This window comes from Panthera tigris, chromosome B4 (genome assembly GCF_018350195.1).
Source record: "Panthera tigris isolate Pti1 chromosome B4, P.tigris_Pti1_mat1.1, whole genome shotgun sequence".
Classification (NCBI taxonomy): Eukaryota; Metazoa; Chordata; class Mammalia; order Carnivora; family Felidae; genus Panthera; species Panthera tigris.
Window position 1 is genome coordinate 75,252,705 of NC_056666.1, and position 27,473 is coordinate 75,280,177.

At 50.7% G+C, this 27,473-nt stretch overlaps 2 protein-coding genes and 1 long non-coding RNA gene across 3 annotated transcripts; 1 reads left to right on the forward strand and 2 right to left on the reverse strand.

Annotated features, from left to right (window-relative positions):
• Positions 1-228: 228 nt before the first annotated feature.
• DHH (desert hedgehog signaling molecule) lies at positions 229-5,857 on the reverse strand. Its single transcript, XM_042992206.1, has 3 exons — positions 5,275-5,857; positions 2,338-2,599; positions 229-2,057 (listed from the first exon to the last, which is right to left on the reverse strand). The coding sequence occupies exons 1-3, from the start codon at positions 5,575-5,577 to the stop codon at positions 1,432-1,434; spliced, it is 1,191 nt and encodes a 396-aa protein (XP_042848140.1). The 5' UTR covers positions 5,578-5,857; the 3' UTR covers positions 229-1,431.
• Positions 5,858-7,581: 1,724 nt separating this feature from the next.
• On the reverse strand, positions 7,582-19,895 carry LMBR1L (limb development membrane protein 1 like). Its single transcript, XM_007072973.3, has 17 exons — positions 19,569-19,895; positions 16,285-16,369; positions 15,210-15,243; positions 14,050-14,189; positions 13,758-13,861; positions 13,068-13,194; positions 12,448-12,516; positions 12,243-12,307; positions 11,847-11,919; positions 11,672-11,755; positions 11,501-11,577; positions 10,881-10,958; positions 10,658-10,731; positions 10,345-10,435; positions 10,173-10,239; positions 8,386-8,547; positions 7,582-8,183 (listed from the first exon to the last, which is right to left on the reverse strand). Exons 1-17 carry the CDS (start codon positions 19,638-19,640, stop codon positions 8,116-8,118), a joined length of 1,470 nt encoding a protein of 489 aa, XP_007073035.1. The 5' UTR covers positions 19,641-19,895; the 3' UTR covers positions 7,582-8,115.
• A 104-nt stretch (positions 19,896-19,999) lies between these two features.
• Positions 20,000-20,970, forward strand: LOC122240343. Its single transcript, XR_006219930.1, has 2 exons — positions 20,000-20,265; positions 20,563-20,970. It is a non-coding gene; the product is annotated as an uncharacterized LOC122240343 (long non-coding RNA).
• Positions 20,971-27,473: the final 6,503 nt, after the last annotated feature.

Here is a 27,473-nt window from a genome sequence, read left to right on the forward strand (position 1 = left end):
ACTCAGGGGCACCTGAATTCCTGCCTGTCTGCTGCATTGGAACCTGAAGTTTCCAGGAACACCCAGGCCAGGGAAGAAAGCCGAGAGAGAGAGAAAACAGGGGGAGGAAGAGGAGATGGTGAAGGAAGCCAGTAGAAACAACTAGGACAGGTGATCAAGAAGGGAACTTGGGGGGGGGGGGGTGCCTGGCTGGTTCCGTCGGAAGAGCATGAGACTCTCGATCTCAGGGTCACAAGTTCCAGCCCAACTTTGGGTGTAGAGATTACTACTACTACTAATAATAAATAAGATTAAAAAAGAAGGGGACTCAGGTTGTAATACCTATATGCTCTTGCTTGGAGAGCCTCCCCTTGTACCCCCAAACACATACACCAGGGCTTGAAGCTGTTCTCTGCCCACAGCCCTTCAGGAGAGGTAGGTTCCAGCCCTCTGTGCCCGTTCTTTCTCCTGACCAAGAGTGTGTGGGAACTATCAGTTATAAATTAGCCAGGGATTCCCAAGGGTCATCAGTTGGTCCAGTGGCATCCCAGAATAAAACACGGGACCCATCCAGACCCTGACACTAGGGTAGAATGGGAATGAGGTTGATTCACGGCCTTTGGGAAGGGACCAGGATTGCAGGCTAACAATCAGGGACCAGAATTCTCTGGGCATCAGTAAGTCAATGGCCAGAGACCTTGCTGGAACCCATATGAATGAGAAAGGACGTTCCTGGACCCTCTTGCTCCTTCAACAACCCTGTCCCCTCCAACATTCTGTATGGAACCGTCGGGGCAGAAGGATGGTGAGAGAAGGGACCAACAGTCTAGAAAAGGGTATGACTCATCTGGTCTCCTGGTATCCGGAGCTGATCAATTGGGCCCCACCCTCTGAGGGGAGGAAGCAGGTGGGAAGACCTGCTGGGGTGGGGTAGGAGGAGTCAGAAGGAAGGTATTGCCTCGGAGTTCCCTTTCTCCACTCTGGAGGTGAATTACTCTCTGAATAGAGATATTTTCCAATAAGCTCCTGCAAGCCTTCCCTTTATTAGCCCACCTATAGGAAAATGTCAGACGTCAGATTGGCTGGCTGTGTCAGACAGTGTTAACGCCGTGCCCTGGCCCCTCACCTTGCCAGGCGGGGCAAGCAGATCATTATATTACAATTTATAAATAGAAAATAAAATAAAATAATCGGGTGGGGCCGAGGCACTCGGGAAGAGGTGAAATAGTCCTCGTCAGGGAGTACCCACCATCAACCCCGTCTACCTAGGACCAGGGATCTCCTCTCAGCTGGAGGTTGCCCCTAAACCAAGCAGTCCAGTCTCGCCTCCATTTTTTTCCCCTATCCCTTCCTCCCCCCGCAGTCAGCCTCCTCTGCTGCCCACATCCCCCAGATCTCAGCCCGAACGCCCCGGTTTCAGCAGGCGCCTCTGGGTTTCTGGGTCCGCCGCGCTCAGCCCAGCAGCTCCTCCGCCAAGCGATAGAGGAACCGAGAGTACCAGTGCATGCCAGTCGGCTGGACGGCCCCGCCGGGAAGCAGCGCCCCCAGCGCGTGTAGCAGGCGCAAAGGAGCGAAAGCGCGGTGCGCCCACTGATGACTCTCCAGAACCGCGTAGCACGAGGCCAGGACGTCGTTGACCAGCAGCGTGCCGTGTGCTGTGAGCGGCGCGAACACGCCAACTGCTTCCTCGCGCGCCACGCGGGCTATGCGTGCCGGCCGAAGCGCGTCCCCGCCGGGCGCCAGCACCGAGTCCCCCGCCCGCAGCCGGCGCGCGAACACCGGCGCAAAGTCGCCCGGTGCGGGCGCTGGCCCCCGAGCGGCGAACACCAGGTGCCAGGGCGTGAGCAACAGCTTGCGCGGGGGCCGCTCGGTCTCCACAGCCACGAAAGAGGCCCGGCGCTGCAAGTCCCGGTCCAGGAAGAGCAGCACGGGCGTGGGCACCACCCGGCCTGCCGCGTCTGCAGCCAGCACCCAGTCTCCGCGGTGCAGTTCCCTCAGGCCCTTCCGCTCTCCGCTTCGCAGGCGCACGGTGGCATTTCCCGGAAAGCAGCCGCCTGCCCTGACCGCCAGTGAGTTATCTGCAGGGAACATGCACAGAGATGACTGAATCAAGACCAGCGGTTCCAGGATGTACAGATTCTCAAAGACATGGGTCGAGCCCAGCCGCAGACCTCAACCAGTCCTGGGACAGAATGTAATTTCCCATGGATCTGGCCCCAACCTGGGCAGAAATGGAAGGATGGTTTACAACCCTAACGCCCACTTGGTCTCCCCTAGGGTCGCACCGGAGAGGTGCAGCCTCTGTTTCCCGGCAGGAGCCCCCTTTGGGTGGACCTCACCACCCACCCCCTACTGTACCGGCTTTGACCGACACGTGGACGTGGTTGCGGGACTCGTAGTAGACCCAGTCGAAGCCGGCTTCCACTGCCAGCCGCGCCAGCAACCCATACTTATTGCGGTCGCGGTCGGACGTGGTGATGTCCAAGGCACGACCTTCGTAGTGGAGTGAGTCCTGAGCATGGTGGCCATCTTCGTCCCAGCCCTCGGTCACCCGTAGGCGCACTCCGGGCCACATGTTCATCACGGCAATGGCCAGCGCGTTCACCCGCTCCTTACAGCGCTGGCGGGGAATAAAGGAGTCAGTCTCCTCACTACCACTCTCACCTTAGGGGCAAAAGGGACCTGGACGGGAGGGTCGATTGTTTTCCTGGCCTCACTCCACTCCCTCCCAGGTTTTGAGTGTCCCGGAGAGGTGAGAATCCGAATAGGTGCAGTCGTCAGTAAGCACTCCCTTTCCAGAGCGTTATGGGAGAACTGTGGGGTGCCCTCGGAGACTGATAGGGGGTGCCTATACCTAGCTCTTTCCCCACTTTCGACGCCCGCCCCTCACTCGTTATGGGACCTCGGCTCAACCTGGAAGAGGGCAAGAGTTGAGAGGGCGGGTGGAAGCTCGGTCAGGGAGGGGTTGAGCAGCCTGGCTCCCGGAGAGGAGCCCCTGTTTGAGCCTGGCCCCCGCCCCAAGCCCCGGCTGCCCTCCCTCCGCCTGATTCATCTTTTGTTTCGTTGCCTTCCCTGGCACCGGGCATCGCTTCCTTCCTTCCTTCCTCCTCCTCCTTTCGGCCCCTAGCATTAACCCCTTCGTGGTGCGAGTGCCCCCCACAGAGGTGCCCAAGCGGAGCCGTGGGGGATCAAGGCTGCTGGAAAAAGGGTTTGGGTGGCGGGGGCTGCGCGAAGTACAATGGCCATTCTCCGGGATGACTTAACCGAGCGAGAATCCCGGGCCGAGGCCGGGGACGCGCCGGGAGAAGCGGACTCAGCAGCTCCATCCACAAAGGCGCTTTTCAGCCGCCCCGGCTCAGGGAGAGGAAAGGGCAGAAAGCCGCGCCCCCCATCCCTGCTCCCGCCCGCCGGGCCCCCTCCCCCAGCGCGACCAGCCCTCCCAATTCCAACTCAGGCTCTGCCAGCCCGGAGAGCCCCGTCTTTCCATCTCTGTTCCAGATGCATCCCAGAAAGGCGTGGGAGTAGCACCTGAGATTAGCAGGAGCTGCCCTTGCGCGGAACTGGGGGGCCCCCTGCAGGGTGGGAGTGGAGAGGAGGGAAAGCATCAGTGGCTGGAAGCCTGCACCCGGGGGAGTGAGACCACGGTTATCTGGGCGGCTCTAGTCTGGGAGCCGGAGACCTTGGCACGCACCATAGCACGGACGCGGCGGGAGGAGGCTCGGAGAGGACAGCTTCCTTTTCTTCTCCTCGCTCCGACCTCTCACCTCGGACTTGGTTTTCTCCTAAGTGCCAGAGGGGCACTTTCCCCCTTCCCTTCTTCCCGAGTTTTCTACACCTCCGCAGGGTTGGAGAGCAGGGGAGGGGAAGACAGGAAAAGTGGTAACTCCTTCCAACTTTTTGTCGTTCTGTCCCCTAAGGAGGCCCTGAGGCCTTGACCTGCGGGGGCAGCAGCCCAGTGCAGAGCCAACTCAATGGAGGCCTTTTGCAGCCAGGGTGTGGGAGATAAGCAGGACTGAGGGGTTCCCAGGCCCGTCAGAGCCCCTCCTGGGCCTGTCCCTTGCTCTGGCCCCTCTGCTGCAGGTGGCAGCCAGAGGAACAGGTCACAATATTCCATGACCAAGGAGGGAAGGAGTGTCCCCTTCCCAATCTCTGAGTAGAAGTAGAAGGAATTCTTTCTCCCCTGGACAGGTTTTCCTAACAAAGTAACCTGGAAAACTATGGCAATTAATCGGAGGAAATCCGTACCCCTCCCTCTCCCCCCACCTCCCCACTCCATACACAATTAGGTGGTGTAATGGAAAGTGTATAGGACTTAGAATCAGGAGTCCTGAATTCTAGTCCCAGCCATGCCACTAATTAGTTTTTAAGACTTTGATTAAATCGCTTTTCCTCTTGGGGCCCAGTTCTCAGCTGCAAAATTGAGGCGGGGAGGTGGAAAAATGTGACTTCCAAGTTTCCTTCCAGTTCTGACATTTAAGATCACTGGCCAGAGGTGGTCCTTCACCCCTAAGGTATTGCTCACCTCATCCTAGGTCAGTTAGATTCCAGTCTGCAGCAGATGCTTGCTGCATGGTAGTTGAATTTAATCTTCAATTTCAAGGAAAACCCCTGAGCTAAGCTGAGCTTGAGGGATGCCTGGAACACTTTGATTCTCAGGTGGGCCCATCTCTTCTTCCCACTGAGGACTACTTTTCACCCAAGACAGTCGTTTAGACTCTAGAATAGCCTTGCCTTGGTTCTAGGGTGCCTCTCCCATGCTGAAGACAATTCCTGCTCAGCCCCTTCTCAGGTAGATGACCTGGTGACCTAACCCTTCGCCACCCCTTTCTCCTTCAACCTCTTCAATCTCTTCAAAGCCCACAGATCTTTTCCACAATCAGGTCAGGAGCCAGGCTAAGGGTAGAGCTTTCTGTCTGCTGCCTAGCCAGCTCCTGGCCCCCAGCTCACCCCAGCCCTTCCTGCCTGGCTCGGTAGCTGACCCCCGGTCCACGCCTCAGCCATTTCCCGTCTCGCCTGCCGCCATCCTCCTTTCCCCGCCCTCTCTGTCTCTCCCAGCTTCACTCTCACTAGTCCCTCCTCCCCTCCCCATTCGAGCCTCTCCCTATTGGGATCCCTCCAGATTACTTAGTCCAGTGAGCAAAGGTGGGTTTTTTTTTTCTTGGGGGGGGGGGGAGTGGAATGGTGGGGAGAGATTTTGAGTTTAAGGTCCCTGTAGATGAAACCCAGCTCACCCTTCCGGGGCTGCCGCAGGAACTGGCAGTGCCCTGGGCGCAGGTGGGGAGAGGTCCTCCTTACCTCGGTCATCAGGCGGTCTGCACCACTGTTCTCCTCATCCTTGAAGATGATATCCGGGTTGTAGTTGGGCACCAGGTCCCGGAAGCGCTCGGAGCCCCTTGCCACTCTCCCCTCTGCCGGCCCACTGGCGCCTAGGGTCCGCTCGGGCATGCTGGGCACAAATTGCTTGTAGAGCAACGGCACGAGCTGCTTGCGCACGTAGCGGCGCCGGCCAACCGGTCCCCGGCCGGGTCCGCAGCTCTGGGCAGGCAGCGCCAGAAGCGCCAAGCAGCACAGGGGCACCAGCCTGGCCGGCAGCGCCATGGATGCAGAGGACTCAGGCCACAGGGAACGTTCTTGTCCTCACTAGCTCGCCCGTCAGTTGGGCATTTCCCTAGGCACCAGAGAGCCCAGCAGGCAGAGCTGCCCCCAGAGTGCCCTAGAGCTCTTGTGGCTCTGCGCACCTGGCTGCCGCTGGCTCTGCCCACATGCCCCCGGGGGGTCTGGAACCTGCTACTGATGGGCCATCATAGCAGGGAAGGGGGGTCGTGGGTGAGTGCCAGCCCAGCCTGGCTCTGCTGCCCGGCTCCTGCGCTGCCAGAACTCCCCGGCCCCGCCTTAAGTGGCCCCTGGCCCCGCCCCCCGCCCTTCTCCCAGGACCGTCCCTCCCCCTCCCACCGGGGCGGGGGCTCTAGTCGGTCACCGCTGGTCCATTGAAGTGTGTCCCATCCTGGAAACTGGGCAGGCACCTGTCTAAGAATTCCTAGCAGCTTTTCAGTCCGTAGCTGCCTGAATAAGCATCCTTCTACTCCCAAACCTAAGCTTGGCACCAAACCACCCTCCTCTGATACTTGAATTGGATCTTTACTGTCCCAAAGCCTATCCTGGCAGGCCATTGTCCTCTGCTATCATCCAGGAAGTATGGGTTCCAGTTTCTACCCAAGGCCAGCCAAGCCCTTTGGGCATACAACCAGAGCCTTTCTTCCCACTGGTCCTCCCCAAACGTCCCCCACTTTTCATCTCTCCTCAGCAGTAACTAGGACTGGAAGAGGTGGGTACCAGCGGACCATTTTCTCTGGTAACTCTGCAGCTTTTTTCTGAGAGCTTCCCCCAGAATCAGGGACAGAGTTTTGTAGTTATTATCTAGCTCTGGACTTCAAACTTCCACCCTGTCAAACACCCAAAGGCTGCTTCTCTTCTAATGCATAACGTTGTCAGGTGGAAGCTGCTGGAAGGTAAAGTGAGTACAGGTACAGTCTCTAACAGGCTAATGGATGCTTCCCTTCACCTTCCATCTAGGCATCTCTCTATAGCTTTCTCCCTCTCTGGACCCCCTAGGGCTCTGGTTCCAGCCATCTAGGTTCATCTCAGAGGCTTTGAGCCTGCAACACTTCACCCACCAATCTATTATTGTTTAGAAACCACTGTCTCTAAGAAGCCTTGCCTGATGTCCTGACACTGCCCACCTGTTTCCCTGAGAACCAGTGATTAACTGTCAACCTTTGTGGTATGTATTAGAATTATGTCACCCTTACTAGACAAAGCAGTTCTTAAGTACAAAACTGTTTACCATGAATCCCCGTGGCTAAGTACCTGGCCTAGAGTAGGGCACTCAGCAAATTTTCGTGGAATCTACACTTTTCGTGTGTGTTCTATACTCCCCCCTCCCTCAGCTCCAAGACGAGCACTCAGTGCAACTCTGTACATTAGAAAAAAGTGTTCCTTCCTCAAGACACCTGACTGCCACTTGCAAGAAAATGGCTGTAGTCACATAAAGACTATGAGGTGAATGGTGCCCCTGGAAGTTGTACAATGCACAATCTGTATCATCCTGAGCAGAAACTTTGTCCCTACCCCCCAACATATCAGGGGCCTTGCATCGTATTCTAGGCACTGATAACCTCCGGAAAGATGGAGTTACATTATTTCCTGAGAACTGCAAACCCTGGTTAGTCAGCCACTTCTTTTACTTTACATCCAAGTCAAGTCAGGGAGGACAGGGCTGAGGACATGTGCATATAGGGGGAAATTACCCTATTTCTACACCCATGCTCACTTACCCCCCAATAACCAAGGCCCAGAAACAAACCACGAAAACAAGAAAGAGTCAAGGGACCAGTCAGCTTTAAGCAAGGCTAAGGGAGGAGGAGCTTCCCACTGCTTAATTGTATGGCCTAATACTAGACCCAAGTCCCTAAAAGATACTAAGAATGCAGAAGGAGGGGGAAGAGAAAGGATGGTGGGCAGGATATCTGTTTTTCTCAGTTGGTAGATTCAGAACTGGTGGGAATAAGGCTGTTCAACAGACACAGAGACAGAGACAGGCCATTTGAAAAACCAAAGCAAACCCTGGAATCAACTTTATTGCTGATGGTTGTGGTCTCTTCTTCCCTATGCCCTCCTCTCTCTGATGGTCCAAAGCCCCTCCAGGATAGCACAGTGCTTAGGCTCTGCTGGGCCAGAGGCAAAGGAGACAATCTGCCTCCCAAGTCTGCCCCCAACTCAGTCCCTCCCCTGAACCCACCCTACCCTATTGCACATCAAATCATGTAAACATGGCTACGGGCATGGCCCTGAACAGCAGTGAGGCAGATTGATGTGTAAACAGATTTGGGACCAGGAGCCAGACCCAGTCACCCAGCCCCATCCCATGCTGAGGCCCACAGTTAAATCTGGAAAAGCAGGGGGGCCTGGTCCCAAACTCTGGCTCAGATTATGCAACAGTGCAGACAGCTCAGCTCCCCTCTACCACCCACCCTCTCAGATTCCAGGTCCTGAGGTCCACCCACTCCTGGGCGCCCCTCCAGGCCTGGGCAGCAGATGGCAGTGTCCAGTTTTCTCCCTCCCACCCCCAGCTGGACGTCACTGGTGCTGGGTCTTCCTAGATGCCCGGGGGAAACCGGAGACAGGCAAAGGCAATCTGTCCAGCCCTGGAGAAGAGGGAGGGTGGGCAGTCAAAAGCGGGATATAGGTCCAGTCTTGGGGGTAAGGAAACCGAGCCACAGAATGGGTGTCTGAGGCACGTTACAAACAAAGCAGAGAGCATGCCATCTCTCCTGCATGAGTGATCATGGTTCCAGAGGGCCCCACCTCACAACCACCCCACTAGCCTGCCCCCACACTCCCTCTCACCAAAGGCCCGGATCAGCTCTGCCCGCACAGCTGCGGTAAAGGTCTTCACCAGACAGAGAGTGGTGAGGCCCGCGAAGGCTGCATTGTAGAGGAACACGATGTAGAAATTGCCCAGCCAGTTGAAGCGTCCAAAGTCACCCAGCAGGTCAAAGCGAGTGAGCCCTGAAGTACAAAGGCCAGGATGGGAGTGGGCTCCCCAGCTCCTCCCTGGCTCAGAGCCCAGCTTTCTGCTGCCTCCTGGTGGCCACATCTCAACACTGCAATTCATAGGTTGGACTCCCCTATGCGTTAATGACTCCCACTCTCAACTTGTCTCAGAGGGAGTTCATGGATGTTGAAGAAAACGTCAGCAGCTAGGCTTGCTCCAACCTCCCTTCCAGACTTTGGCATCTTCTCCTCCAATGGGGCCCCCCTCTGGCTCCACATGTCCCTAGGAGCTCCCTGGGCCTGCTACTTGTTCCTGGGCCAGGAACCTAAAAGCTGGTCACTCAGTGCTTTTTTGGGGGACAGAGCAGTGTGGAGGCTCAGAGCTGTTTTGGTTCATATCCAAACTCCACCCCTAGCTAATTGTGTGATCAGGATCAAATTCTTTAAATTTCTGTGCCTCGGTGTCCTTAACTATCAGAAATACAGAAAATAACGGGATTGTGAGAATTAAATGGGACAACACACATAAGGCACTACATATATGCCAGGCACTATTCAAACACTTACTGAGCCATAACCATAATAGTGTCATCATAAGTCCAAATATTGGGGCCCTCTCCTACCTAAAAACATATTCTTACCTGCATCCAACCCACGTAAGGAATTAACTAGTGGGCCACAAGTCTAGTGTCCTACTAAATCCCCATGGCATTAGTAGTACAAAGGGTGTAATGGAGACAACACGAACTGAAGAACCAAACAGAACTGATGTAAATACTAAATCATTTAGGAGACACGGATGACGGTATGATGGATGGGGGGATGACCTATGCAACTCCCATACTACCCTGGGGGGAACTATTATACTTTTGAACACTTCTTACCAGGTAATTCTAGATCATAGCTCTAAAGATGGGAGAAGGATTGAGTGTATTATCTGATGCCCCAGTGTGTGGGGAAAAGCACTGGACTGGGGTTTAAGAAACAAGGGTTCTTGGGGCCCCTGGGTGGCTCAGTCGATTAAGCATCTGACTTCAGCTCAGGTCATGATCTTGCAGTTCGTGTGTTTGAGCCCCACGTCGGGTTCTGTGCTGACAGCTCAGAGCCTAGAGCCTGGAGCCTCCTTCTCTCTGCCCCTCCCTGCTCATGCTCGGTCTCACTGTCTCTCTCTCTCAGAAATAAACATTGATAATAATAATAATAATAATAATAATAATAATAATAATAAAGAGACAAGGGTTCTAGCCTGACTTGGCCTTGCTTCAAACTAGTTGCCTAACTCGCTAAGTCAATTAGCTTCTCTGTTTCTTGTCTTTATAAAATGAGAATGTTTATTAGTGGATCCAGCCCAAAGGAAGATTTGGGGAAAAGTGGTGCTTCTCCACCAAAAAATAAAAGTAAAAGGGAGAGACTATGGGATGTAGCTAATGGGAGAAGTATGAGCTTTGAAGCAACACTACTCTGAAGCTCAACAGAGGCATTTTACAGGGCCTCAATTTCTCCATCTGTATAATGGGGGTAATACCTCCTTGAAGGTTTGTTGTGGGAATTAGAGACAGCATGTATAGAAAGTATAAGCTTAGCATGAGTAGGTACTCAGAAAAAACCAATTAATTCCTTTACCTCCTTTTGCTACTTACCCAGGGTTCGAGAAAAGACAGGAAGTGCTGAGCTTAGGACCAGGAGACAGACACAGTTCCCAATTATCTGGGTGGGAGTAAGGAAAAGGGGAGGTGAGGGTAGCAGAGCTGCTAGCACCTAGCACCCATGCATGCCCCTGGGAGGCTTCCACTATACCCCGCCCCCAGCTACCTGCGTCATGGCTGTGTCGTGCCATCTGGGCCGCAGGCCCCGGAAGAGTGGAGAGCTGTAGAATCCCACAACTGAGGATATCATCAGGTAACTGCCAGTGGGTTAAGGAAGAACTGGCCAGCTCCCAAGGATTAACGTCATCTCCAAGGAAATGGACCTCTCCCCTAACCCTCCTTTCAAGTAAATCTTCTTTCCAAACCCCAGGTTGGTGAAGACTTGCCCTCTTCCCCAACATTCCCACCACACCTTCCCACCACAGTCCCAGGAGACAAGTCCAGTGAACAGAGGCAATGGTGGGCTTCCAGAAGGATACAAAATGAGTACAACCTGAATGACGGCACCAAAGGAGCCCAGCTTGGAGAAGGAGACCTGGCCCAGGGAGGCATCCTGAGAGAAGGAGTGGTGTCACTATAGAGTATTCCCTACCAGGAGCACCACCCAGCACCCAGCCTTCACTCTGGCCTCAGCTTCTGTCTCTCACCCCTAGCCTTTCTTAGGCTCTCCCCAAAAGATATGGTGGGAGGGTGGCCCAGTACCTGCATGCCTCGGGGCATGGCAGCCTCATCGATGAGCAGCTCCAGGATGTGGATGGCCACAATGAGCACAGAGAGGCCCTGTGTGAAGCAAGGTCATGGACTTCCATTCCTGCCTCAGCCCACAGCTGTATTCAGAGCTGAATGTTAAGAGCAGATACTCTGGCCCAACATTTTCAGTTTCCCATTAGCTGTGTAGGACTGTTCAAGGCTGTTGCGAGCAACAGAGCACCTTTGAGGGTATTATAAGACACACCTTTCTGGTCAAAGAGAAAAATGTACCTCTTCCTCCAGACTGATAAGACTTATTTCCAAGTCCAGAACATGGTAAGTGAGGGGATGGACTAGAGTTCAACCCCTATTTTCATCCCAGAGAAAACCCATGTGACTACTACTCAGTGGCCATGTATGACCTTAGGCAAACCCCTTCGCTTCTGTTTCTTCATCTACAAAATGGGGCTGATGTGCTCGGTACAGGGCAGGGCACAAAGTAGCAATCAGTGAGAGGCAATTACTATTATTGAAGATAACCAGGTCCCTGAATCTCCTCCCCCTTCCCTGAGAAGACCTAAAGTACTCAAGAGCCTACTATTCCTCACCTCCACCAGGAACGGAATACCTACCGTCAGTACCAGTAAGCACAGCATGGCCAGGGGGTAGCCCAGGTTCCGCTGCCAGGCTGAAGCCTTCCGCCGCTTCTCTGTACAGGGATGGAGAGCTGTTAGCAAGGGCCTAGAATGAAGGGCTACCTTCCTTGGGGACACATAGGTATCAATCCCTACCAACCTACGTACCCAGCAGGACCCTCTGTGTCTGCAGAGCCAGGACCTGTCTGTGCAGCAGCTCCATATCCAAATGCAGCCAGCAGGAGGTGGGATCTGAGGGCAGAGAAGATGGTGCTGCCCCCCAGTCCTGAGGGCCCTGCCCAAACCATGCCCACCATCCCATCTGGGGAGAACCATGACTCACTGCAAATCCTGCGGGTTAAAGCTGCCTCCTCAAAGGCTGAACAGTACAGCTGCTCCTCCAGGTCTTCCAGCAGCTGAGGGGAGGGGAAAGGGGAAACTGTCAGAGGTTCCCTGGTCCCAAAGGCCCAGGAGACCCCCGCTCATCCCAGGATCCATAGTCTCATTCCTTCCCCTAACCCTCATTCATCACCCTGCAGCCAGTGGCTTTATCTAGTCCCTCCCAACTGCCTGTGTTCTGCCTTGCATGTCTGGTGACCAGCTCCAGATGATGGAAGTGAAAGGCACAAAGGCAGCAAAGGCTGGGACCTTCTGCAAGGTGTGCACCACACAACTGTAGGCCTGCCTCACTGTTTGGCCCCAGCTTTTCAGGAATCAAAGGGCAAAGAGTACTACATACCCGAGGCTTGACCAGTAGCTTCCCAGTGACTGAGAACATGCGGGCGAGACCTAGTGGAGTACACACTGTGGGGACAGGAGCCAGTTACCTGCCAGACCTTTCTCTCAACCACTTTCCCTACCCACCCTTCCATTCCCTCTCTTTCCATCCTGGTTACTCTGATCCATGGACTTTACCCATGCTCTCCAAGACCCCGAACACTCACCCAGGAGCAGCAGGACCCCAAGAAAGGAGATGCAGGAGTAGAGGTAGGGGAGGTAGTACTCCCAGAAGTCTAAGGGTAAAAAAGAAGTAAGTCAGCTCGTCTCTCCTCCAGCTTCCTGAGGGCTAGCAAGCTTCAGAGACTAGCAAGGACACCATATACAAGCCTATAGGGGTTAGGCAAGTAATACGAATGAGGAAAGCTGGCCTAGTGCCAGCAGAACAGGAAGCAGCGGGGTCCTAAGTCATAGGACCAAACTGGAGGTCTTAAGCCATATCTAAAGAACACAACTGCTATTAGGCCCACCCAGTCCCTGGGGTCTAGTGTGGCTGGATCCTCAACCTTGTCAGAAAAAGCCATAAATCTAGATATTTAATGTGAAATCTCCCAACTTTTACATTCCAGCAACTGACCCCTTTATATTTTTAATCATTGCATGGGTCCAATGGATCATTCCTGCAAATTGGACTTGGCCTGAAGTCCATCTGTTTGAAACTCCAGTCTAAGAAACATGGTCCCAACCTTCTCCACCTTAGAGGGATACAGTTGTTCCAGGCAGAGGAACATCAGCCAACTGCAGAGTCACGCAGCCTGGAGGGTGGGGAGGAAGCTGGCTCTCTCACCATAGAGTGACTCCCTGCTGGCCTTGTTGTTGTCCACAATGGCCGAGGCCACCCACACCATGCCCAGCACCAGGAGGGTGAGGAGCATCAACATCACCACCGTCTCATAGACCCGGCCCAGGACACCCTATAGGAGGAGACAACAGATGAGGGTCAGGTTCAACATCAGGGGAAGGTAGGAGACACTGGGGATGGCAGCCTGGCTGGGGAAACCAGAGAGGACTGGGTTCAGGAGACAGGGAACATCTAGGGACATTCCTTATACAGGATAGGCTTCATCTGGAACCCCCTCCTCAGGTACCTTCTCTATCCTGCCTTGCCCTGGGAGGCTGACCCTTGAGGGCTGCATCACGTAAGCTCTTTGCCCTCTGGGAAGAACAGGCAGGAGAGTGGAAAATAGGAAGAGAGGGATCAGGGTATTTCTTGTTTCCTCCTACCTTTGGCTTTATGGTTTTGGCAGTGGCTGTGAAGCACCTTCCAGCTTCAAGTATCAGTGGGTTCCAGAAACTATTTCCCTTTGCTCTCATAGGCCTAGAGGTGGTAATGACTTCCTGCTGCCAGTAGCACTTCAAACTCTTTGTTGGTCCCCTTAACTCTGACTAAACCTCTGCCAATAGTCTTTGTTAAAATCTCTTCAGTTGAACCATCTGAGTGGAATTCTGTTTCCTGCCTGGGTATAACCCCACTCACCTTTCTGGAGCCAGCAAAGCCCTCAGACTCAGTGAAGAAGTATGCAAAGGGCATGAGGAAGATGAGGGACAGGTTAGAGAAGAGAAAAACGAGGTTCCAGAGGCCTAGAGCAAAAAAGGAAAAGCAGAGGTGGTGAGTGGGGGAATGGGAATGACCCATTGGGGACTGATCATGTGACAGAGGAGGGGGCAAGGGTGGGGTGATATACGACTAATTAGCCTAGGCTGTCTGTGTCTGTCTGAACATACCTGTTTCCTATCCCCACCCCAAGTTGCAACCAGGAGCAACGTACCATGGATGAGGGAGCCGTTGAGCCACTGGATATAGTAGTTGCGAGGCAGTGAGAGCAGCACCTCATTGCTGATAATGGAGAAGGGCAGGAGCAAGACAGCACCCAGGGCGACCGCCAGGGTAAAGGTGCAGAGCTCGAGCCTGGGCAGAGAATGGGTGGTGCCCTTGCTTAGCTCGGGCACTTACTCCCCTTGGCCCAAGAAGCCCTATTTGTCCCCATGGGCACCTGTGAACTACATGTAGCAGTGACAGACTGAGGGAAGGAGCCATCCAGCTAGGGCACTACCACTGCCCCCCTGAACACCCCCTCCAAGGAAGCCTTGGCACAAAGAATGGGAACACCTTAGGCATTCACGTCATCTGCCACGACACTTGCCCAGATTGTCCCCAGGAATGTGGTCCTCCTACACATGCCTGCTGGGTATGGCAGGTATGCCAAGCTAAGGGGCTTGTCTTCTCTTCTCTTCTCTGCTCAGAGATGTGGATTTCTGAGCTTGCCTTCTCCAGCCCAAATAAGAGCAGGGTCACCCCATATGGCTATGCCCTGCATGAAGGCACTAGGCAAAGGAAAATAAGGAGCTGAAACCCAGCTTGATAGCCAAGGCCTGTGTCCAGGACTGCCTCAGCTGAAAAGAAGAGATACTTTTTTATCTAGTTGGTCCACCAAGAGGGGAAGGTTGCCTTCCTCTAAACTGTTGACCTGGAGGGGTCATCTCTCTATTTTCCCTATATGTGCTGGTGAATAATAACAGCCTGGAGCAAGGGTTATCCTCTCAGAACCAAGCATGCCCTGCCCTTGGCGGTTCCACCTTCCACATCCCCTGCTCTATTTCCATTGGTTTACATCCCCACAGTACTCCCTCCCTGATGGCCACTGGGAGGTGAAGCCAAGCTGGAACCACTTCCGGTGACTCAGGCCCCAGATCACAGTCCCTGGCCAAGAGGCTCCCAGAAACTCCTGGCCTAACCAGGAAGACAGGAACAACAGCTTTTCCAAGCGTCTCCAGGGTGGGGTGAAGCCGGAAGAAGCCAGAAATGGAGTGGAAGCAGAAGCCCTCTCTTCATTGTACAACACCTCACTCTCCCCCTGGCTCCAGGAGTCTCACTAGATCCCAGCTTCTAAAGGTTCCTGGTGCCAGGTGCTGAGGCAGCAACACTTACGCAATCTTGTTGACTGTGGCATCTTCATCATCCACTACGAGAGAGGGGGGGCAAGGGGAAGAGGTAGGACATCAGTGGGTAGCTCTGGGAACCATCTGTGCTGCAGTGGGCCCTGCCACCCCCTCCCTATCCGGAGGCAGAGCTGGACAGGAGGCTCTGGCAGAGTCCACACTATGAACCCACAACCTATTCTCTGGCCAAGGTGGCAGCTTTAAGATCTGTGGTCCCAGGCAGAGAGAATACAGGCCAGAAATTCTCTCACTTCCCTCTCTCCCCACAATCTCTCATTGCAGGTTCCTCTTTGCAAGCTGAATACGTAAGAAACAACTGGTCTGTAAGGCTGGTTACATCAGTGGCTGGATTAAGCAAAGGGAAAACAGGGGAGGGGGAGGGGAGAGTCACAGAGAAAGCCCTCAGGAGCATTACACTGAGGAGTAACTGTCTTCTAGGGTGAGGGCTCATGAAGCCTTCTGGAGGGAAGGAAAGGCTAGGGCCTGGACAGGATGATCCGGACAGGCAGGTGGAGGGAACTGGGGCAAGTGTGTCACCCGAATCGCACAATGCCTAAGGGAAGGAAAGCTCCAATCTGAGCACACTTAGACTCTCTATAAAGAGAAAGTCCACCTTCACCAGGTCCTGGGGTCCCAGTGGTCAGCAGGTCTCTGTTACTGGGTGTGGATGCACTAGTGGAGAGAACAGATTGTACCCATGGTAACACTCGCCATAATACCCATTTTAGGTTCACAGAGGGCTTTCATATTAACCATCTCATTTGGTCCACACAATGTCAATGAGCTGGTAAGAGACTATTAGGCCTGTTTTGTAGGGGATGGAACTGAATGTCAGAAAAGTTACATGACTTGCCCAGTGTCTTTATCAGTTGCAGACCCTTCTGTCTAGACTTTCCACTATACCACCTTGCCCCTGCCTGTGGAAGGGAAGCACAACAGGCAAAGGCTCTGAAACAGTTGACCCTCCTTTCCCAGCAGGCACCATAGGCCCATTCCCCTGAGGATGGCCCCATGGCAACAGGATCCCTGGCAGAGGACAGGCAGGAGGGAGGAAAGTCACGTACCTGTGGTGAACTCAGCAGGCTTCTTGAAGTGGGTCAGGGCGATGTGGCAGAGAATGTAGAGTGTCGCAAACAGAAGTGTTGAGATCTGTGGCAGAGTGTGAGCTGGGATGAGAAACTCTAATCCCCAGCATATTCCACAGCTCCTGCGGCCTGTTAATTCTATGGGGTCACTTTCCCAAAACAAGGCACCATACTTCCCGGGGTTCCATTTTTCTCCCCAGTACTTTCTTCTGGTCAGGGCCCCAGGGGCCTCTAAGAAGCACCAGAAAGGGGATGGGGGGACAGTACTACGTCCAGCCCTATGAAGTTTTGTCTGGGAGAAAATAGCTTCAGCTGAACCCTGGTTGGTAAATGGGCAGAGAAAACTCCTAGAGATCCACGTACACACATGCCTGAAATGGGCCACAGAACCAGAGGGAATTTACTCCTAGTACATTACTGGAAAGAATAGCAGCTTTCAGGGAAGAAGGGGATGCCTGCATTGTCCTAATACTTCACTCTTCCTCCCTCTTCCCCTTCCCCTGCTGCCACTTTGGCCCAAGCTCCAGGAGAGAATAAGTAGGAATCATGTTCCTAAACTACTTCAGGATTTCTACTCTGTGTTTATTCAGGGGCCCTGAAAGATCAGATCTGCTCTGGGCTAAACTAGAGCCTCATTTAATCCCCTGTCCCTCAGAATAGACCTTAGTTGAGGCCCAACATCTAAAATCTACATTTCTAGAACCACATCACCCCCCCCTTTGTTTTTTTATTTTGATTTTTTACTTATTTTTTCTTTTATAATCATTTTATTTTTTTCCTCTGTATGTATGTATGTATTTATTTATAATATAATTTATTGTCAAATTGGCTAACATACAGTGTGTAAAGTGTGCTCTTGGTTTTTGGGGTAGATTCCTGTGGTTCATTGCTTACATACAACACCCAGGGCTCACATCAGCCCCTTTAAAGGCTGTTAATTCCTGGTCCCTACTTCAAGTGACTTCCAGCTCCGGAGCCAGGCCTCTCAGTGCCCCTGGGCAACTGGCCCTCCAATCACCAGTTATGGCAGGACTTGGCCAGGTAACTCTGCACATGCATGCATCCCTACCGTACCCCAAGTAATCTGCTGCTGTCCAGGGAAGGAGCCACTGGTCAGCTTGGCTCTGCAATCAGTGCTAGAGTCTTGAGAAGAGATATTATTGCATTTTTTAAAATTAATTTATTTAAGTAATCTCTACACCCAATGTGGGGCTTGAACTCATAACTCCGAAATTAAGAGTTACACACTCTTCTGAGGCATCTGGATGGCTCAGCCAATTAAGCCTCTGAATCTTGGTTTTGGCTCAGGTCATGAGCTCATGGCTTTGTGGGTTCAAGCCCCACATGGGGCTATGCGCTGGCCGTGAGAAGCCTGCTTGGGATTCTCTCTCTCTCTCTCTCTCTCTCTCCCTCTCCCTCTCCCTCTCCCTCTCTCTCTGCCCCTCCCCCACTTGCACTGTCTCTGTCTCTCGCAAAATAAATAAACTTAAAAACAAAAAGAGCTACACATTCTTCCCACTGAGCCAACCAGGCACCATGAGATGTTAATTGCATTTAAAGTAAGCAAAGAAAGCAGGATCAGTCTCGTGGGTCCTCCAGTTCCCAAGAGGAGCTGACCCTACAGGGAATCTGCATACAGTGACCTATACAAGGAAGGAAGAAGTCAAAGAGACCCAAGGAGAGCAATGGATCTAGAATAAAATTTTAGCTTTTAATATTAGGGAAGCTGAGTAGAATCAGTTACTCAGATTGTACTGAAGATTTCTACTGCCTAGTGCTCTCTCTGCCCTTGGGCTTGCGTAACAGCCAGGAAGGTGGGAGGGCTCAAAAGGTCAGGCTGGAGTTCCACGCAGTTCCAGCAGAAGCTAGGTCATTCTCTAGAGCAGTGCATGGGAGCCAGGTGGGGGAGGCACGAGAAGCCTTCGGGCTGCCCTTGGCTAGCACTGATGTCCTCAGCTAACAGTACTAAAGAGTGGGGGAGATATTTAGCAGGCTGCTTCTCTGTCCAAGGTCTCATCCCTCCCCATTCTCTAGGAATGTGGGCCTCTATCCCTACACTGTTTCAAGGCCTGGTGTGTCTCCACAATATGCCCAACCTCACCACGTGGGACTATCCACTAAGGATCACCCAAGGAAAGCTGATCTGGAGTTCCACACATGGAAAGATACATTCCCTATTTTTCAGTCCTCACAGATAAGAGCAGACCTAGTTATGTCATGGCTCACTTTACCTCTCCTCCAGTCGGAGGCTGCCCAGGGCAGATTGTGAAAAATAAAGGATGACCCCATCAGTGGGTCTCCCTTCTCATTAAGGCTTCTGTTCTTCCAGACCTTCCCTTTTTGCTTTCTATTTAGTATCTGGGGGTGAGGGCTACTCTCGGGAAGTCTGAGGAAGGAGATAGAGGAGGAATGAGAATTGAAAGCAGGCCTGAGGAAGATGCAGCTCCCTAAGTGCCACCGGTCTCCCCTGGGGCCCAGGAGTGAGGCGTCCATCACAGTGTGGCAGGTTCAGCTGTTGCTCTAGGTGGCAGTGAGGGAGTAGGGAACGCAGCCTGCGGCTCTCTGGAGCACTGGGGAGGGAGAGGGACATTTACAGGGGAAATCCCGGCGTGGCCGGAGAGCTAGGAACCTACGCTTGTGGGGGTTTCTAACAAACACCAATGAGAAGGAAAAGAAGGGGAAAACTTAATTGTTCTCCATCTCTACACAGAATCCCTCCCAGCAAGAGTCCTTTCTTCCGAAGTGGGAGACCCATCAAAGTCCCCTGTTCCTCTGACAAGCCACCCCTACACCTCCCAAGTTTTTCTTGGAATCTAGTTCAGCGTTTGGACGTCCCCCTTTTCGTGAAACATCAGTGGAGTTTGCGGGTAATGCAAACAAGCCCTCCCTCAATTAAAGCCATCCCTCTCAGACTATCCGACTACGAAGATAAAACTCACTAGCCTTGCAGGCCCACGCCCTGAACCCCAGCAGGGGTGGGGGGAGGCAGGAGGGCGGGCGGGGGGAGGGGCGTGTAGAGGGGAGGAACGGAAACCGACCCGCGGCTTTGTTTACCGCGCAGCTACCCTACTGATCCGATCTGGGGGTTCACCAGCCGGAGCACCGGTCCTTCCTTCTGTCAGGCCGGGGCCCTTGGTCGCTCGCCCCTGGACCTGGCTCTGAGCCTAGGTGGTCGCACTCCAACCCGAACTTCTCCCTCTCCCGCGACACCCGTGCTTCTCCCCCTCTTGGTCCTACCCTTCCTGCCCGGGTCCCGTACTCACAATGCACTCGCGAACCCTCTCGTGGAATAGCTGCTCTCGCACGGATAGCACTTCGTAGTCAGCTGCTTCCATACTCTGCTCAGCATGACTGGGGCGGGGGTGTCTCCGGGCCCGGGGAGGACGAGCGGGGATGAAGCCGCCGCCGCCACGCACCCGGACCCAGCCAAGGAGCCTTTCCTCGCAGCCTGCGACGGAAACTCGGGATAATCTGGAGCTCAGATTCAGTCGTCCGGACGCCTTAAAGGGGCAGGCACCAGGCGCCTGGTTTTAAAGGGCCCTGGCCCCCTCTGCTCCCTCCCCTTTAAGGTCCGGCCTCAGTTAACTTTAACGCAAACACCCGCCAACAAGCCTGCTACGAGGAAGCGCAGGTGCTGGTTCTATCTTACTGGAGACCAACTGACGACACAAGGGGTGGGCAGTTTCTTCCAGCGAGCTGAGTTCATTGGCTCCTAAGGAGCTGCCGCTCATCGCCAAAGGAACGCTGATAGGCTCGCCCCGTGGAAAGAGGCGGGATCTTTGGGGCCCTAACAGTGCCAGTTCTAAAACTAAACAACTGTCTCCTTCAGCTCCTGCCGTTCAGAGAGGTCTCTTCTCGCACTGCCCGAGCAACCAAGATTTGAATTTGACCGTGGTTAAATGACCCATTTGGACCAGGCCAGCCAGGCAGGATGGGAGAGCGCCATGGGGGTTCTGAAAGGTACCGCAGCCCAGTAACCCAAGGCCTGTAGCAGTATTTTCCGAAAAGGTGTTTATGTTGGGGTGGGGCCCCTCCGCAGCCAGGAGTTTTCACTCAGTAACTTTTGTGGGAGGCCTAGTGTGTGCTGGAGCAAATAGTGAAGAAAACTGCATAGAGAACCACAGAAATATCTTCTGAAACTTTGTGAGGAAATGCCCACGGGATCATTGCTTAATGGGACTGAGTCAAATGTTAGCTGACCACCTACTATGTGCCACTCACCTTACAGGCTTCTATCTCATTTTTACATCACAACAGCCCCTCAGAGGACGGTGTGATTAGCACTTTAGAGATTAGAAAACGGTGAGAAGTTGTCACGTGCCCAAGGTCACACAATTAAGGAATGCCAGTTCTCTTCCTGCCACCTTGGAATATGCACTGTTTGGGAAGTTCCACCTTCATGGAGTTGAACTCATCCTCTAAATTGGAGAAGGAAACCTCAAAAGAAGGGTTGAGTTTTGCAAAAACCCCCCACTGAAGAAAAAGAGCCTGATTGTAACGGTCTAGTCTGCATCCAGTTACTATCTGAGCAAAAGTCAGGGGCCAGAATTAACAGCTGAATTCTGTACCCTGGTTAACTTCTCTGGAGCAAGTCATTTTTGTCCCTTCTTTGTTTGCCCAGTGATTTGCAGTAGGATCTTGGGAAATAAAATTAATGTACTTGTATATATGTGTACATGCCAAATATATATGTGTGTACACACACACACACACACACACCTGTCTTTGGTGACAGCAAGATAATGAGAGGAGCTAAGGAGTTGATTTCCCTCTTAGCAACTAAGCTTAGGGTGGAGAGAACATCAGTGGGAAGAGGGGGGGTAGTTGCCAAGAGATGAAGATCGCTGGTTGGGTCCTGGGATCTGCTGCAAGGAAGGAAAAGTGAGCACAGGGAGGTGGCTTGGGCTATTGAGCGTGTTTTGAGGATAACCATATTGTGTTTTGTTTGGCTTACAGTGTTTTTTTTAAACAAATTTGAAAAAACATATAAAAATCAGGACACCTTAAGAATTTAGATTTCTGTCTCTTAAATAGAAGATCTGGCAGAACTGGGCAACAAGGACATATGACCCTATAGATGGGGCAGGATGTGCTCTGGTCTTTCACAGTCTTTATCACTTGGGGAAGCGCTAACACCTCACCAGTGTTTCCACTTACATTGTCAGCCCAGCTGTGCATTTGAGGTCGCAACCTATGAGCTAACCCCTCTCTACTGCTTCATTTTGGTACCATCTTAACCCCAGCCTTTGGTCAACTCCTGGTGGACATTGTCAAGCTCTTTTCTTCCTTAGGGCTCGGTATTTGATGTTGCCTCTGCCCAGAAGGCTCTCCTCTTCCCCTCCTCCTTCCCTATTCAGTTCTGGCTGATTTAAATCTCAGGTTTGAGCTTAAATGATAATTGTCCAGAGGAGTCTTCCCTCACTAACTTATCTAAAGCAAACTAATTTTGTCATATTATTTATAACAAATGGTCATAGCTTGATTTGTTTGTATTTGTTTGTCCTGTCCTCCATATAGGCTTGTAAAGGGGAAGAATCATTTGTCTTGAATGTAGTTATTTCCTTAGCCCTTAGCCAGGTACCTAATACATGCAGACACTCAAATATTAACAAATGTATTGAGAAAAGATGGCAGGCATTGCTAATAATCAGAAGACCTGGGTTCTAGTTCTAGCACTGTCATCCTGGACTATATTTAATCTCGTTTGCAAAACTAGAACACCCTTCAGATTGCTTCTAAATCTAAAAATCTAATGTTCACCGTCCTTTGCAGTTTACAATGTGCTGTGACATCACCCAAGCCACAGACTATTAAATCTGATTCTTACAACAGCTGGTTGACATAGATTCTGCTTAGAGATTTATCACCTTCTAGAATGTACAGATATGTACAACTGAAGTGAACTTTAAAAGGCAAAATATCAATAAACATATCAACTTGGAACTGCATGGTAGAAGACAAGCTCAGAATAGAGAGAATCTAGAATAATTCCTAGAGAAAGTGGTTTCAAGCCCAGGGGAAATCTGATTTATTTGCTCACAAGTCTTTGAGCCCTTGTTTACAAATCCATTGGAAGCCAATAACTGTCTTTTCACTGCCTATATTTAGAATTGGCAAGAGATTCCAAGATTACTGAGTTACCACTCAGAAAACTATGCAAAAAGACACTCCCTAATATCTTTTTAAACTTACCAAATCTCACTGTGTCCAAATCCTATCTACTTCCAAGTCTCAACTTGCCAATAATGTAATGTCTTTTCTTCCATTCTTTCCTGAAGGGATTTTTGTCTGTATCATTTCAGCTATCTAGTTCAGTGAACAATTAGGCATATATGCACTATTTTATAACATTATCTTGAGCTATTATTTAAATCTTTTGTATTGTTTAAATTTACCTGCACTTATATCTTTTCTCCTTTCCTCTTTCCTTCAAGTTGGAAGGAAACAGTTGGAAACCTGTATTTGGCTTCTGATGCATCCTTTTCTGTCCAACTTCAGTGCAGTTCTCATAGTAAACACTCAGTGTTAATGGATTTGATCTGCCTATGAGATTAGTTACCCATTCTTAGTAGAGAAGGGGTAACTAATTATGGAGAGTTAGTTTCAACTTCTTCAAGCATAACAAGGAAGAGAACTAATCCACATTGAGCCTCCACTAAGTGCTAAACATTAATAGATACTTTTCATAGATTATTCAGTGACAAAAGGACCCTCTTTTATGGATGAGGAATCAGTTTAAAGAGATTAACTTGTACAAGGGCCAACTATAGTAAGGGTTGAGTTAGGGTTTGAACTCAGCCTGATTCCAAAGCTTCCCTTTTTCCGGATGTTCTGCTGTTGCCTCTTTGTGGATATACCCCCCACTTCTGTAGTCTCTTCATTACTATACTGCTTAGATATTCAGTGTAATAGAAAGCTAAAACTTGATGGGCGCCTGGGTGGCTCAGTCAGTTAAGCAGCCCACTTTGGCTCAGGTCATGATCTCGTGGTCTGTGAGTTTGAGCCCTGCCTCAGGCTCTGTGCTGACAGCTCAGAGACTGGAGCCTGCTTCAGAGTCTGTGTCTCCCTCTCTCTCTATCCCTCCCCCATTTGTGCTCTGTCTCTCTGTCTTTCAAAAATGAATAAATGTTTGAAAAAAATTTTTTTTAAAAAGCTAAAACTTGAATTTCAGTACCCTCAAGAACCCTGGGAAGTGTCCCCCCCCCCCCACATCTGAGGCCACCTTTGACCTTCCAAATGATGAAGACTTATTGCTGAGCTGCATCTTGAGAGGCACAGACAGAAGACCAGAGATATCTGCTCCCCAAGGTGACTGGGGCAGGAGAGAGACAGAGAGGGGGATTTGGAAAAGCTACCCTTTTCTTTAAACAAGAAACTTTCCACGTTATGAGTGATCTTCATTTTCTCTTTGCTTACCTGTATGTCCTAATTTTCCCAGAGAGAACACCGTAAGTACAGAAAAAAATCTTGCTACCTTCAGGGTGATTTTATTCCCAGGACTTCCTGGGACTTCAGGAAGATTTCATCCAGCTCTGAGGTGAAGACGCTATAGACTATGATATTTTGCGTGAATTTTGTTTTTACATGTCCCAAATTAATGTTAGTCAATTTTACCTCAAAAATAAATTCTTTTGTTAGACCCTAATCCACTGATGTCATGGTATTAGGAGGTGGGGCCTTTGAGAGGTAATTATGTGTAAATGAAATACAGCTCCCTTGATGTAATTAGTGTCCTTATAAGAAGAGAAAGAGACTAGAGCTTTCTCTCTCTGACCTGTGAGGACATAGCAAGTAGGCAAGCCAGGGAGGGTGCCCTCACCAGACACCAATTCTTAGACTTCCCAGCCTCCAGAACTATGAAAAATAAAAGTTTGTTAAGCCATCTCGTCTACGGCATTTGTTATAACAGCCCAAGCTAAGGCTGTAAACCTCCTCCTTTCTCTGATGGAAATTGCACCAGTTCCTAGAAATGGACTAGCAGCTTTGGGATTGCCCTCCTATCTAAGGTACCAGGGAAGCCAGAAAACCAGAGGTTCCTTTTAGGTAAGTCCTCACTGGTCTGAGAACTTGTTGGCAGGCGTTAGAGGAAGAGTTTAAGAAACATGTTTTGAGAGATTCTGTTCCTTTGTCCCTACTCATCTCTGACCTCTCCAAAAATATTTGAGAAAACAGTCATAACGAAAGATTGGCTGAGAGATAGCAGGAAACTTTGTGAAATCCTGGATTCTGGGGATGGAAAGAAATCTTAGAAATCTTTAGTTCTTTCTCCCTGTTTGCCATTCACAGCATGGATGACATAGTGGCTCATTGTTTGTCCTAGCTAATTATTAGAAAGTAAGCTGCAATATTTTCCCCCATCCTTTGCTGTGCCCTCCGGGGTTTTGAGGAATAAGGCTGCTGCCATTTCTGGACAGCAGATATTCATTGGGTTTCTCTTTTCTAATCTAAACATCCTCAGTTCTCTGAACTCCTCTACCCAAGACTCCTTAGCATTCCACTCACCTCTTAGAGGGAACTTTCTTGCCTGTCTGTATCCTCTTTGAGGTTCCCAGTACTGGACAAACAGTTTGCATAGCAGGGTAACCAGTGAAGAGGATGATGGGAATGCTCCCCTGCCTAGTTTTGCATACTGATGTATAGATGGAATATCTAAGGTGACACCAGCCCGTTTTGACAGCTGGGTCACACTTTGGCCCCTGGCACATGTTAATTTGGTCAGTGTGAGCGAGTAGAAGCTCCTGCATGCTAGTATCATAAGACACTCGAGCTGGGCCAGAGGGAGTTAAGAGATCTATTTACGAAGAGTCTTTAGAACAGCTTTCCCTTCCACCTCCATTTAATGTCACTATCTACAGTGGTGTCTTCCAGAGGCGTCTTTGGGCCTGGGAAAGGGGGAGGCGGGGAGGGAAGGCAGTGGAGGGACAGTCATCTCTAGCTTTCAGAGTTAAAAATTTGAATCTTTGTTCTTGCCCCAAATTAATTCTTTTTTTTTTTTAATTTTTTTTTAACGTTTTATTTATTTTTGAGACAGAGAGAGACAGAGCATGAACGGGGGAGGGGCAGAGAGAGAGGGAGACACAGAATCGGAAGCAGGCTCCAGGCTCTGAGCCATCAGCCCAGAGCCCGACGCGGGGCTCGAACTCACGGACCGCGAGATCGTGACCTGAGCTGAAGTCGGCCGCTTAACCAACTGAGCCACCCAGGCACCCCAACCCCAAATTAATTCTTGAAATATTTGTTGAGTGCCATTCATGCACTAAGCACCAAGCTAGATACTGGCAATATAGTGGTAAGCACAACAGATGTAGAGCTTATAAAATCTGATAGGGGAAAAATATACTAATTAAATAAATAATCACACAAATAAGTATATAATTCCAAAATGTGATCAATGCTTTAAGAGAAAAGTATAAGGTTCTATTCAGATGTATAATGGGAAATCTGACCTACCCTGACCTAATCTTTAAGTCCTTGAAGAGGTAACACTTAAGTTTCCATCATCAAAGGAAGAGTATGAGTTAACTAGACAAAGAGGTGGGGGCAGTTATGGTTGGAAAAGTTATGATAGGTAGAGGGAAGAGTGAAGGTCCCAGGCAGGAATGAGATGATGAGCCTGATTCCATCACAGTTGGACATAGTAACATATAGCAAGCTGTCACTTGGGACATGGGTTGGTCAGCTGAGGGATGGGTGGGGAAAGACATTTATTTTGGTTTATGGACCAGATGGCAGAGAGGAAGTAGCTGGGCCTCACAACACAATGATCAGTATCTACATGATAATTTCTATATCATCAGGTAGTTATTGACTTTGTGTCAGTAATGAGTTCAGATTGATCTGGCAGTCTCCCTTACTACATGTTGACCCCAAGGCCATGTTTTTATATCTATCCAACCCTGGAGAGTACCCTCGAGGCAGGAACTGAAGTTAAGAGCTGGGGTATGGGAGTTCCTAAATCCTGTGGCTGCCTGATTCATAAGGGCTAGCACGAGGCCCAGCTGCCTCTAGGAAGCGACAGAACAAAAAATGACAAGCCAGGGATGCCAAGTCAGTCACTTCCTGTTTATTACGTATCTTTTATGCTCAGGTCCAAGGTGACAGGGCAGAGTTCACAAATGTGAGCTCAGCTCTTCTGGGCAGAGAACTTGTTGTCAGTGGTGCCATCTGCAGGGCATTCAGGAATTTGCCAGGAATTTGTTGGATTGGAAAGGGAAAATGCCCTTTTCTCTTCTCTCTCATTCAAGTCTCTTAATCTGAAAGGTACAATAGGGCTGAAAGACTCCTATTCCTTCTGATGTTTTGGCGGGCAATTTAAGGCCTCTGGTCCTACCAGGCCAGACTGATCAGAGGGCTGGTATCACTTCCCTTCTTCTCTGCCAATGATATCTGTTATTTGGAAAAAGAAAAAGAAAAAAAAAAAAAAGAAAAAGGAAAATGAGGCACTGGGCTCCTCTATACTGCATTGTGAAGGTATTTAAGCATGCTGGTGTTTAAAAAAAAGGTGGGTGGGTATAAATTGAAGGCCTTCATGTAGTTAAGGTGAATGATCATTATGATTATTGTTATCATCATCATCATCCTTACCATCTCTAAGTAAACCCTTCTTGGGTTTTACTTATGTCTCTTTCTTTTCTAAATAGATTGCTCATTTTCCTTTGCCAGTGGCTTTGGCATCTCACTGGGTTGAGCTGTCAAGTCCTGGGTACCTTGCCCCTCATCTCCTAAGCTTAGATGCACATCTCTAAACTTCAAGTCCTTCCAGATGCGATTGTACTATTCACCACCCTCTTCTGAGAAAGGAAGAATGGGAATCTGTAGTGCAAAAGGGAAAATAGGCCTAGAAGGTTAAGAGACCCTGACTAATGACAGAACAAAAAGTCAAGTGTCTCAGTCTGTTTCCCAGTCCTTTCTACCCTGAAAGTCAACTCCTCAGGAGATGCTTAAAGAGACCTGGGCCTGGAAACAGAATGAATACATTTTACAAACCCCTTGGGTTTAATGTTGATATTGAATAGAATAATAAAGAATCTGTCCTAGGGGGGAAATAAACAGTCTTTATTTTTACTTCCATTAGAGCATTCCATGGGCCATAATCATGGCCAGGCATTGTGCTTGCTGCCAGGGCAGAGATATAGATAATCAGACCCCAGTGCCCCCCAAAGGAATAC